The sequence below is a fragment of the Callorhinus ursinus genome, unplaced genomic scaffold (assembly GCF_003265705.2).
Source record: "Callorhinus ursinus isolate GAN/ISIS: 27379988/994484 unplaced genomic scaffold, GSC_fseal_2.0 scaffold33, whole genome shotgun sequence".
NCBI lineage: Eukaryota > Metazoa > Chordata > Mammalia > Carnivora > Otariidae > Callorhinus > Callorhinus ursinus.
This window is the reverse complement of record NW_027397095.1, coordinates 14,884,351-14,897,928: the sequence shown is the minus strand read 5'-3', so window position 1 is coordinate 14,897,928 and position 13,578 is coordinate 14,884,351. Positions and strand designations below refer to the sequence as shown.

The following is a 13,578-nucleotide window of genomic DNA, read 5'->3' as shown; positions in this document are numbered from 1 at the left end:
GCCCCCCCCCCCACCTGGGTTTAAATCCCAGCTCAGCTCCTTACTTACTGTGTGACCCTAGGCAAGGGACTCAGTCTGTCTTCAACTTTTGCCTTATCTGTAAAATGAGGCAGGTGTGGTTCACCTTGCTGGGTTACCGTGAGGGCCAAACAGAAAGTGTGTGTAATGTCAGGCACTGTGCCTGGCATGTGTGTAAGGGACACTTAGTGCATGGTAGTTGTCATTTAATGTCTACATTTCTTTTGCTTGTTGGATGAAACCACTCTGAGCCAGACCACAGTTGGGACTTCTTGACTCACTAGGCAGCTTTGCCCTCTAGGAAATCCTTGGTTGTATTTCCATCTTCTTCCCTGCCACAGTCTGTTCTATTGGTGTTTTATTGGAGCCTGGGTTAGACACGGGGAAGCAGCCATAAGTGGCTTTCTAGAAACGTCATCGGGAATGGGAAAATCTGATAGAGGTAGATACTTCCTATAAAAATCTGCCACGTGGTTACTTAGGGATATGAGGGCCAGCATTACCTGTTAGGGCTTCTGCTATTTGCTTTCATGAGGCACCGCTTAAAGACCGCCTTCCCCAAAACACTTTGGCAGTAACCGTGCCAGTGTACCTGAAATTCCCCATTAAGGTCGATTCCTCGGGGTCAGAGCATCCGTTCTCTCAAGTCATTTATGGAAATATAAGTGCATTAATAAATGTGAAGACTTAAAACCATCTCTGGCACATTGTAAGTGCTCAATAAAGGGTTAACTAGTATTATAATTAGGATCTCTCTCATTCTCATAACTGCGCTATCAAGTAGGTATTGTTAGCCTCCCCACAGGACAAATGAGGACAGTGAGGTGCAGGAGGGTGACATAACTTTCCCAAAGCCACACAGTGAATAATCGACTCTAGAGCCTGTGCTCACAGCCCCCACAAAACCCTGCTTCCCGTGAGTGGGGGTAAAGCCTCCAGCCCTCAACAGCGGAGCATGAATCACGTCAGCGATCATCCAAGGGAGCTTGAGAGATTCAGGCCACCCCCTAAGGCCCTAATGTATCCGGCCATCTGAACTGGAGAGAGCCGAGTCAGAAACCAGGAAGGGAGCTGAGGGGCTGCCGTTGGGAGTCCAGCATGCTGAAATCGACTAGGGAAGGGCACTGAGAAACCATCCAAGAAAGATGTCATTTATTCCCAGCTTTGCCATGGTGACTAGCCAGAGGAGACCCGACCACTGTCGTGTCAGTTCATGATCTTGCAAGCTGTTTTAGCTCTAGCTGTGCTAGGAGTTGTGAACAGTTGTTAGCCTCTAACCAAGAAAAGGCTGAATAAACTTTGCAGTTGTGACCTTTTGAAGTTGCTCTTTCACTAGAAGAATTTAAACCCCTCATGTATGAAGAAAACAGATTATGATGGAACGGTGTAGCATTTTTATTTTATTTTAATTTTTTTAAGATTTTATTTATTTGAGAGAGAAAGCATGAGTAGGGGGAGTGGGAGAGGGAGAAGCAGACTCCCCACTGAGCAGGGACCCCCCGACACGGGGCTCGATCCCAGGACCCCGGGACCATGACTCGAGCTGAAGGCAGACGCTCAACCGACTGAGCCACCCAGGTGCCCCGTGCAGCATTTTTATAAAAGGAACATTTCATACGGGTGCTTATGGGCTTCCACAATGGTGAAGATAAGCATCATTTGTTCAAAAGACATTCGAGAAACCGTGTGTGCTTCTTCCCACAGATCATAATCGCGGTGAGCCAGCTGATCGCCGACGTGGCGCTAAGTGGAGGATCACGATTTCAGGAGTCCCTATTCATTATCAATAATTTTGCAAACAGTGACAGACCCATGAAGGTATGTTCTCACTGCAGGGAGTAAACTAGAACCACCTTCCGTGGCAGAGAAGCTTACACTCCTCTCGTTACACTGTCACTGGATTCAGAACTCTTGATAGTGTCGAGTGTGTAGGACGTGGGCTTTGTCTTGTACAGCCCTGCGTCTCCAGCACCCAGACCACGGCCTGGTACGTGGTACATCTTCAAAATTATCCGACTGGATGGAGGAATGACTCTTCTGTGTATACATAGTTATTACAGCTGGTGGGATTGGAATTTTTTTCTGAGCTTGATTTCTAAACTTGCTCAGAAAACAGATGGCTTTTTAATTTTTATTTATTTTTTTTATTATTAACATATAATGTATTACTTGTTTCAGGGGTGCAGGTCTGTGACTCATCAGTCTTACGCAATACACAGGGCTCCCCACAACACATACCCTCCCCAGTGTCCATCACCCAGCCACTCCATCCCTCCCATCCCCCCACCACTCCAGCAACCTTCTTTTTTGAGAGTTATTGCCATTTATGATACTGGTTACTGAAGCACTGGGTTTCAGGAATCCTCCGTTCACTGATTACGGCTTGCCCTAGATATGTATTGGAAAACCCAAGCCCGGTCCTGTTGTTCTTAGGTACCAGCTGGCTGAGGCTGAGCCCAAGACCCTGACCACCATCCCTCTTTCTTACCTGTATACTCACAACCCATAACATTGTAAAACTGCATTTGTCTTGTTGCACGGAGAACATGTCCTGATCTTCAGTGATGCATGTGTGCAAGGGAAGAAGAATCTTTTGCCAATAGAAGACATTCCCTCCCAGAGGGATCATCCCCATTCTTGGGAAAGGTCATCCATCCTCCAGGATAATTTAGCAATATTGTATAAAAAAAAAACTGGAAGGGAAAAAAAAAAAGCTCCCAGTCACAGCATACTTGATGTTTAGGACACGTAGAATCCATGTACCAAAAAAAAATATTCCCATAGGAATGTTGCTTAGACTGAAAAAAACAAAAAACAAAAAACAAAACAAAACAAAAAACCCACTGAGTAGTACCAGCCCTTCTCCAGCTGGGAAAGTTTGCTTTTCAGCCAGTTCTACTGGTTCTCTGCGAGATCAGTGTATGTTCCAACTAATCCCATGAGCACAGAAACAATTTATGTCATTTAGGATCTTCTACCGTGAAATTTATTTTTACCAGTTATTACCATTCTTAATTCTATGTTATGTAAAAGTTGGATTAGCATCTTTTTCAAAGTAAACGAGCTCTACTGTGGAAACGAGCTCTACTGTGGCTGACCTTGATGAGAACTCTGTCATGACTCATTTTTTAGTTGTATTCTGGTAGGGCTGTCATCACCAATAAACCCCGTGACAACAAGGTGTGCCTTTATCCCAGTAAATAAAATTGCTACTGGGGTATAAGAAGAAACTTTAATCTGAAACTAAGGATGTACCATATGTTGGCTAATTGAATTTAAATAAAAGTTAAAAAAAACCATATTGGGCATAATTATTATTTTTAAAGGGATCAGGAAAGCACTTTTAAGAACTGTTTCCTCCACATTTGGTTATATTCATATTGGAAAGCTCCCTAACCCCTGTACTTGTCCCTCGCTCATCTTCTCCGAATCCTACAGGTAATTGTGATTAGTCCACTGTGGTTAAGAGGAAGTGATAGTACTTTCTTAATAGTGGCTGGGATAAGAGGAAACTGTGACTTAGTGGGTTTGGAGAACAATACAACACTCCGAGAGAAGCTAGTAAATTCTTGAGAGTGTTCTGTGATTCATAACCTTTTAGTTGTAGAAATGGAAATGTTTGCAGTATGGTTTTTACCTGAGTGTATATGGTAATTGGTGGATGGGATAGGTATGCTTGTCTGTGTGGGAGAGTGGCTGAGATGACTAGCCCTGGAGCCAGGATGTCTGGGCATAAATCCTGTCCCTACCACTTAACCAACTGTGACACTTAGGCTGAGCTATTTAACTGTGGTGTGCCTCAGTTTTCCCATTGGTTAAATTGAATTATAACAGTACTTATTTCATAGGGTTGCTGGAAAGATTGAAACATGTAAGGCACTTAGACCATCGCCCGATACATAGTAAGCTGTCAATTTTTAGTTACTCTTGTAACTAAAATTACACAATAATGGCAAATAATTCCCGTGGCCGTGGAATTTACAGTGGGCAAGCTAGAGTTCAGAGCCAGGTAGTCTGGTTCCAGAATCCATGCTTTTATGTATTGTGAGCATACTGCCTTCAGCCTTTGAAGCCTGAGCTAGTTGGACATTTTAAAAAGAATTAATTTAAAGCTCTTTAGGGGTCCCTGGGTGCTCAGTCAGTTAAGTGTCCGGCTCTTGATCCCAGTTAAGTCTTGATCTCAGGGTCATGAGTTCAAGCCCTGTGGTGGGCTCCATGCTGTGCTTGGAGCCTACTTAAAAAAATAAATAAATAAAGCTCTTTAGACGTGTCATATACCAAGAACCAAATACCAAGAACCGTAACCAGGAATATAAATCATGTTATTCCCAGAATTGGATGCCAAGGCTTAGAGCACATTGATAATAATGTCTTTTTTTTGTTTGTTTTGAAATTAGGCAACTGCTTTTCCCACAGAAGTCAAAGACTTGACCAAGAGGATCCGTACCGTTCTTATGGCCACTGCTCAAATGAAGGAGCATGAGAAAGATCCTGAAATGCTCATTGATCTCCAGTATAGCTTAGCCAAGTCCTATGCAAGCACCCCAGAGCTCAGGAAAACCTGGCTTGATAGCATGGCCAAGATTCACATAAAGAATGGAGATTTTTCAGAGGTGACAACTTAAGACTTTGTTCTAAGCACAGTCCTGCAAAAACCCTGGAACACGGGCTGACCGTTCTCTCTTTGTCCTCCTTTTTCAGGCAGCAATGTGTTATGTCCACGTGGCCGCTTTGGTTGCAGAGTTTCTTCATCGAAAAAGTAAGATATTTCTGTTCTTAGAGACAGGGAGGATTTCCATTAGCACGAGAGTTTTTATGTCTGTAGCTTGATGTCATCGAGCTCCGAAAACTGTGTTCACGTTTAGCCCCATTCCGTGTTAAACAGAAGCTGTTATAAAAGAAAACCAGATTATTCATTTTGCCTTCTGCTTCCATTAAGAGTACGAGAATAAGTTAAATAGCACAGGACCAGGCCTGATGCCCAGTGTTTATTTTTTCAAGACTGTCTCCCTGGAAGACTGCCACCAATTAAATTCTTCTCAGGGCTCATGAGAAGCCCGGGTTAATAGAGATCATTTGTGTTCCCCTCATCTCTCCCAACTTCACAAAAGCTGCCCACCGATGCTATCTCTGTAGCCACTTTCATGCACCAATACTTTGGTATTAAAAGGGAGTCAGCACATCCGCAAGATGGCCAAATAAGGTGTCCCTTGTTTGTATACCCTCCCCCCCAACCATTGGGCATCTATCCGTGGACAAAAGTGCCTCTGCGGGAGCTGTGGGATCCAGCACTGTGTGCCAAGGGGCCTGGGGAGGAATCCCACCCATACGTTACATAACAGGCAGTCGGACCTTGGTCCCCTAGCTGGCCCTAGCCCTTCTCAGCTGCGGTCTGAGAGCCCCTGGAGAACACTGCCTTAGACAATCATCCACAGACGAGAGGACCTGGGTGCAAGTCCTGGGGTCCAGTTGAGAAGTTCTAGCATGCCTTTGGAGCAAAACAGATACAAATTCAGATGCCTTGGGGAGGGTAAGAGGACCAGTTTGACTTGACTCATGCCCCCCCCTTCCTCAAGGTGGCACAGCTCAGGGCCAAGAGAGACCTTCTCGCCCATGATTTCTTAAGTGGGAAAAAGTGAGAGCCTGTGGGTGGGCACCTGGCTTCCCCAGCAGTACAGGACCAGCCAAAGAGGCCTATTTCTCTCTTGCCCCGCCAGAGTCCTGGCTCATGAGCCGCATGACTGGCAGCAGGAAGAGGCGGGGAGTGCCGCAGATAGAACTCCTAGAGGGCACTAAAAAGACAGGGATCCTACTAGCTGCCTTGCAGGCCCCATTCAGAACCCCGCCAACAAGGCACTAGGGACACTTAGCTCATGGATTCCACTCCCCTCCCCCTGCCCCATCTAGCCCACAGGCACTCTCCGGACTCGGTGCATCTAAACCACATACTCCTTTATCCTATAGCCAGCTCCCTGTGTGTTCTCCTGATGTGTGGAGAGAGCAAGCTTTGGCAGACGACCAGAAAGCCATCCAGAATCTGTAGGCCACTAAGGGACCACAGACTTGAGCTTTAGCGCCACCCTTGACAGAGCAAAAGGGAGCCGTTAGCACCCGGCCTGGTGTGTTGCATGATGGAGAGAAGGCATACAAGCTTAAGGAATCTGCCACAAAGGGGAGCATGATGTGTGAAGCAAGGATATCCCTAGTGGGTCTGGTAAAGCCGTAGACTCCCTAGCAGGGCAAATGGAAGGTATTTCTTTCCCAAAGTCAGTCAGTAAAGGTGGTTGGAGATGGCTGCTACTTTCAGATGCAAGACTTCAGAGAACAGGAAAAACAAAGGAAACATGACACCACCAAAGGATCACAGTCCTCTTCTAGTAACCGCCGCCAAAGACCTGGAGCTCTGCAATTTACCTCATCAAGAAAACAAAAGAACTGTGTTAAGGAAGCTTAATGAGCTGCAATAAAACAGAAGGACAATGCAATGAAATCAGGAAAACAATACAAGAACACAACAAGAAGTTAAACATAGAAATTTTTAAGAAAACACAAATTCTGGCATTGGAGAGTACAATGAATGAAGTGAAAAATGCAACCGAGAGCATTACCGGCAGAATGGATCAAGCAGAAGAACTAATCTGTGAATTAGAAACCAGGACCTTTGAAGGGATACGTGGGTGGCTCGGTCGGTTAAGCATCCGACTCTTGGTTCAGGCTCAGGTCACAATCTCAGGGTTGTGAACGTGGCCTCCATGCTCAGTGGGTTGTCTGCTTGAGATTCTCTCTCCTTCTCCCCCGGGTCCTCCCCTCTAAAATAAATAAATAAATCTTTAAAAAAAAAAAAACGGGGGGGGGAGAAGAAGTCAGGACCTTTAAAATGACCTCATCAGAGGAGAACAAAGGACAAAAGAATGAGAAAGAGTGAAGTCTATGTGGGTGATCTTCGGGACAGCATCAAAAGAAACTGCCCGTGAACTCTTAGAGTTCTCCCAGAAGGAGACAGAAAGCTTTTATTTCAAGAAATAATGGCTGAGAAACATCCCAAAACTAGGGAGAGATTTGGACACCCGCGTTCACGAGGCTCAGAGATCCCCCAAAAAACTCAACATAAAGAGAGCTGCTTTAAAGACACATTATAGGGCGCCTGGGTGGCTCAGTTGGTTAAGCGACTGCCTTCGGCTCAGGTCATGACCCTGGAGTCCCGGGATCGAGTCCCACATCGGGCTCCCTGCTCAGCGGGGAGTCTGCTTCTCCCTCTGACCCTCTTCCCTCTCGTGCTATATCTCATTCTCTCTCTCTCTCAAATAAATAAATAAAATCTTTAAAAAAAAAAGACACATTATAGTAAAACTATCAAAAGACAAAGAATCCGAGGGCAGCAGGAAAAATAAGTTTGTAACTTACAAGGGAACCCCATAAAGCTTTCAGTGGATTTCTCAGCAGAACCTTGCAGGCAAGGAGAGAGTGAAATGATCTATTCAGAGCGCTGAAAGAATAAAACTGCCAATCAAGAGCACTCTTTCCAGCAAAGTTGTCCTTCAGAAATGGACAGTTAAATGTTCCCAGGCAAACAAAAGCTGAAGGAGTTCATCACCACTAGACCTGCCTTGCAAGAAATGCTGAAAGGAGTTCTTCAAGCTGAAATGAAAAGATGCTAATTAATGACACAAAAACATATGAAATGGATACATATGAATGGATAAAGATGTGGCACACATACACAATAGAATGTTATTCAGCGGCAAGAAAAAGGAAATCCTGCCAGTTTGGGCAATGTGAACGGACCTTGAGGGTGCTCTCTAAGTGGACTGAGTCAAAAAGCAAAAGACAAACACTGTATGATCTTACTTCCATGTAGTATCTAAAAAGCTGAATTCACAGAGGCAGAGAGTGGAATGGTAGTTGCCAGGGGCTGGGGGGTGGGGAAGACAGGGAAGATGTTGGTCAAAGGGTAGAAACTTTCAGTTACAAGATAATAAATTCTGGAGATCCCATGCACAGCACAGTGATTATAGTTAACGACACTGCGTTATATACTTGAAAGTTGCTGAGAGGGTAGATTTTAAATATTCTCATCTCCCCCAAAATGGTAATGATGTGTTGGTGTTAACACCCCTGTGGTGATCATTTTGCAATATACACATATCGAATCAACACACACACCTTAAACTTACACAGTGTTATATATCAGTTATGTTAATAGAGCTGGCGGGGAGGTGGGGAGTGGCTCCGGGAAGGGGGGAGGGTGAGAAACATAAAGGGAGTCAATGGTCTTGAAGGGCTTCGGATCCCACAGGTCTAATTGAAGAATCTGCCAGAAAGCTTCCCTTTCTGAAAACAATATTGCTGGCTCCTGCTGTAAAAACTACTCAAGCAGTCAAACAAGTGAGCTAGGTTTAAAAAATTGATCGGCAATGGATTATTGCAAAGAAACCTTCCACTATCTATCATAATGGCCCAGCTACTTTAAGGCGGTTGAATGAGTAACATGAGAGCAAAATGAAACCGTCTTGTGGGAGTCCCATCACTCTGGCTTGGTCTATGAGAACACAGCCATATTTTGTTTTGTTTTGGTTTTTTAACTCCAGAATTCCTACAGCTAACGATATGGCCTTCATTTCACGTCTAAGGCTCAGTGTTTGATTGCCTCATATAATACCACCCATGTGGGGAGACCCTCTTTCCAAAAAGAGCCTTCCCAAGCATGGTGTCACGACTAAAATGTAGATTCATTTTACTTATGAATGAATCTACATTTTAAATGAACACTTTCTGTTTGATACTGAAATATTTTTTTAACAATCCACGTGTTTGAAATTGGCATACTCTAGTTTTCTCCTTTTAGTACGTAGGTGGTTTGAAAGTAGAAAATCTCACTTATCAAAAGAAGACCCCATTTGAGACTTTTTTTTTCCTGCATCACTGGTCTGCCCGTGAAATGTTGAAATTCCAAGAGAACTCTAAACACGCAGATACATTTTTAGGTCTATTTTTCAGATAAATGAGGTTAATACTACCTCCTCTTTTTAATTAGAGAAATCTGCAATAAGAGTTTTATGTCCACTGAAAATGGTTAAAAACATTAAAATATTTCCCTAGAATTTGTTTCCACAAGTCCAAAACCCCTACAATCAAGCAAAAATCAAGAATTATTCATCTCCATTATCAATCCTTAAGCTTTAAAAATATAATACTGGACAAATAGCAACTAATATATATATATATATATATATAAACATTGCTGTGGTTTTTTTGGACTGTAGCTTGAGGCAGCTAGCCTGAACACCAAACAGTGTGACATGTTTCAGTAAGTGTAGATGGTGCTTAAAAACCTTTTTTTTTTATTTGAGTCTAGTTGACACACAATGTTAAACTAGTGCCAGGTGTACAACATAGTGATTTAACTTCTCTGTACATTATGTTACGCTCACCAAGAGTGTATCTCCCATCTGTCACCATACGACACTGTTACAGTATCATTGACTATATTCCCTGTGCTGTACGTTCTATTCCTGTGACTTATTCATTCCATAACTGGAAGCCTGTATCTCCCACGGACCCCTTCACCCATTTTGTTCAACCCCCATTTAAATATTTACTTCATAATCCCTTCGAGGTTTTTTAGAGTTTACCCTTCATAGAAATCAGGGGACCCCTCTCAGAGTAGGGAAAAATGTTTAGCATTTTAAACAAAACGTAATGTTAAATTTAGGAGTTTACATATTTATTTAGAGCTGCCGTCTATTTTTAAACTTGGAAAATCCTACTTGCTTAAACTAGCAAAGCTGATTCCAAAATGATGGCAGTAGTAAAATCCTCAGGGTTCCCCCCCCACCCTTGGCTTTAGTCATTTCGACAATCCAGAACACCTTCTTTTGGTGATTAGCTGATTAAACTATGCTAGTTATACCAATGCGGACTAGTAATTGAAAACACAAGTTAAAAACTTAATCCGTTAACCTGTTATCCAGTCTGAGAACCTCAGGATCTAGATGAGAGCGGGATTATTTGCCCAGTAAATAAAAGTATACAGTTGAGTGCAGAAAAGAAAAAAGAAAGTTTTATTAACACTTAAAGACAGACTTACTTCACGAAAATAGTGAGCAATTCCACAACCTTCCTACTGTTAAGTGTCCTTTGATCATGAAGACAGAGGGGAAGGAGAGTTAGAAGGTATTTTAAATCTTTTGACAGCTCAATTGCAAAAATTTTGCTTTCTCAAACTCCTATGCCATTTCTCTTGAAGTCATCATAAAGCACTTCTTTTAATCAAGATGAAATGAAATACTACCGACCAGCTCACATATTGAAGACAGATGTTCTCCTGTTTAGAGTTTTTAAGGAAAAAAACTAATTTGTCCCATTGGGTGGTTGCCTAACAAGCAAAGGCTTGGGCCCTTCCCCCCCCCGTTTCCGGTGGGGGGGGCTGACTCCAGAAGACCAGCAACGGCCTATACCTAGATCCTTTTTTCTCATGTTGCAGGCACCGAACTGGAAAGGGGAAGGAGACGTGCAGTTCTCCCTGCCACCCGCACCCCCACTTCTTTCAGTCAGCCAAAGCTCTTGCTCTTCCTACCAGAGGGACCCTAGGCATTATCATTCTCTTCCTTTTACCTAAGTTACCTCTAAGTGGTGATGTTTATTGGGTGTTGGTTACTCTTACCCCCACGGATATCAAATAGAAACCAGGTCTAAATGTCTCTATTTCTGTTTTATCTGAGAAGCCCCAAATATTCTACATCTCCTTCTTTGGAGGCTAGACTTCACGTACCTCTCCTTCTTCTCTTCCTGAGGGCAGGCGCAACTGTTCTCCGCCGCGTGCGCCAGCCCCCCCCCCCCCCGCCCCGGGAAGACAAATGTCAAGTCTCTGCATTCTTCCACCCCCATTTTGGCGTCCAAGGTTCAACAGAGCTTCCGTCCTAGAGGGCTCCCCCAACAACCCAGAAAAAGGAATTTCCTTTCCCATAGAGTCTGTTCTTTTCATTCCTTATAGGGTAATGTTGCTTCCCTTTCTCAACTCTTTGTACCCAGGATCTGATAGCTTAAGTTCTACAGGCTTTTTATTTCCCGATTCCTTGCGAATCACAGCCTTTCCCCTCTTTTGCCCTCCTCTCAGGACTCTCAACCTCTTAGCCGCCTTCTGACCAGCAGTCTCACTTTATCAAGGCTTGGACTGCGGCCCCATCCTCCAAACTCCTCCCCACTTTTTTTTTTCCCCTAGGATCACTTGTGCTCAGGGTAGTTGCCTGTCCTTGGACTGTTTTCATCTTGCTTTCCCTGGGACAGCAGTCAGGAATCCAGAAGCTGTAGCTATGAAGGGCAAGGTCAGGAATCCAGGTCATGTACCAGAAAGATCGATAGCAGACTCTTGAAGACCACCTTCTGTAATGCTACACAGGGCTATGTGAGGTTCCTGAAATGCATGCCTCCCTCTGTTGGGGTATATACAACTGGCCACTTCTAGATGCAGCAACTTGCTTCATCTGAAAATCTTTCCAGCATTTTAAAGACCCTCACAACCAAAAGGGTCCTCACATCATTGGATAGTTTGGTGGGTGCTAATAAATTAAGCAAACAAGGGGTTATAGTCTCTTCTAGGTAAAGTTACGTCATCAGGCATAGGAATCAAGATAACACACTTAGCAAGAATAGTGGAATTCGAGGCTAGCAATCCATAACAGTAGGCTTTCTGCCAGATGAAGCAGACATCGAACTTCGAAGTGGGTGTTGACCTGTCAGTTTCTGAGAAAGAAAGAACAAAACAAAACATAGTTTGCCCTCCTTCTACTTAAAATATATACCAGAAGCCTCTCTCCCGTGATGCTGTAGCCTCATCTGATCTCAGGCATAGGAGTGTGCCTCTTTTTGTCCTCCCCTAAATCACAGCATTCTAGAAGAATCCCAGATTTGGGAATCAATAAACCTCAGAGCAGACAGGAATTTCTTCCCTAGTCATGGACCTAGCGGCCAGAGGCCTTCAGGGACTGATGGTTTTTCTCTGTCGAGGACTACACTCTTATCGCTTCGCTCAAGTTTTGGGGGCCCTCTTCCCTCTTGCCTGGCTCTTGACTTCACAGAGGTGACCAAGTGGGACATTTTCTCCTCGATTTCAAAACATTCTCCTAATGCACTACCCAGAGAGTGGCCGATCTGAGACCTGTTACTGGTCCACAGCAAACTAAGAATATTATCCTAAATGTAAATCAGCTATGTCACTGAGCATATTTAATTCAGTGGACATTCGTTCCCCCGTAGACTTCCTCGAAGAAGGAAAAAATGTATTGATTTACGTTCTGGTGCCAGTTCTTTATCTTGTTGTGGTCCAGCGCCTTGAATAGACTGCTCCTAGAAGTCTATCACAGACCATTTGAGGCATGCTTATCTTCAGAAACGGAGTGTGTCATGCCCTATCTTCAGTATCTTTTATTACCTAATTTCTTTGAACAAAAACGGCCCTAAAGTCCATTGGGTCAAAGTCAATCTCATTTTCATTTCTGCTTCTCCTTCCTTCACAGAAATCCACTGATTGCCCCCAATGTGTTTCTCCATTCTTGAAGAAGGACTTCAGAATGACCCCATATTCCCTCGCCCGAATTCTGTCTCTCTCTGATTCTCTCACAGAAGCATGGTGCTTACTTGTTAACTCCCGCTCCATCAAGCCTCTTACCAGATGGTGTATGTCCAGTTAGCTTTCATTTAGACAAGAGGAGTTGGCAAAATCCAAGCCCCAATACCTGATCTTTTTTTTTTTTGTACCAGAATTCTGAGAAATCTCCTAAACACGAACTCTGTCCTTCTTAAATCTTCCTTTTTCCCCCCCCCCCCCCCGCCTCTAACCTCGGGAAGCTTTCCAGCGCTTTAGCTGTGAGTAGATCATGCTTTCTAAGCACCACTATTCTAGAGGTTATAGAACAATAGATTGCAACAGTCTTTATTCGCTTGTGACCAGCCACTTTTCACTGACTAGCAGATTCTTTTATAAGGAGCCTGGATTTCCTGTAACTCTTAAATTACAGCCCACTTACAGACGGGTAAATAAAGGCAGCCATGACAAGAGCTGTTTGGACATGTTCCCCTGTCCAGAGTGTGTAGGGCAGCCGCGTGGCCTGCCTTCTCTACCTAGACTCTCTCTGGACAGGAACCATTTGGTCCACGATCCTACAGCAGCTGTTCTCAGCTTGGGCTCACTTGCTGCTTTCCGGGGGCCCAGCTGTAGCCTGACTATACCAGCTGGCAACAATTGTCCAATCTTGGAAAAACCCATCTATTTATTGGTAGCTTTGGTCATTAATAACTCATTCAGCACTCCCTATACGCTAGGTTCTGTTCTAAACACTTTGCATTTCCTTTAATTCTCACGAAGTAGCTATTCTCTCTGTTTTACAGCCAATGAAATTTTTACAGTTCTGGAGAGATGAGCAGGTCTTGAATCACGCAACTAGTGATAGACCTGAAGCCCTCGAACTCCGAAAGCTCCAGTTCTCCCAGTGCCTGCCCCTCTTCTCCAAGGATGCTTCAGCCCTGCCATATGTTTTCTCTTTCTGCCTCTCTTACAAGTCC

At 44.0% G+C, this 13,578-nt stretch overlaps 1 protein-coding gene across 4 annotated transcripts in view; it reads left to right on the top strand.

The window, feature by feature from the left end:
* Nucleotides 1-13,578, top strand: part of DOCK11 (dedicator of cytokinesis 11) — a 182,776-nt gene that overhangs the window by 138,872 nt on the left and 30,326 nt on the right. For all 4 annotated transcript variants that reach the window (XR_003204580.2, XM_025852726.2, XM_025852727.2 and 1 more), the window contains 3 exons: nt 1,723-1,836; nt 4,416-4,631; nt 4,720-4,777. Coding sequence is in view for 3 of the 4 variants with exons in the window: in XM_025852726.2 (XP_025708511.1) it covers nt 1,723-1,836; nt 4,416-4,631; nt 4,720-4,777 (388 nt within the window). In the remaining variant the exon portion in view is untranslated. The remainder of the gene's footprint in view (nt 1-1,722; nt 1,837-4,415; nt 4,632-4,719; nt 4,778-13,578) is intronic.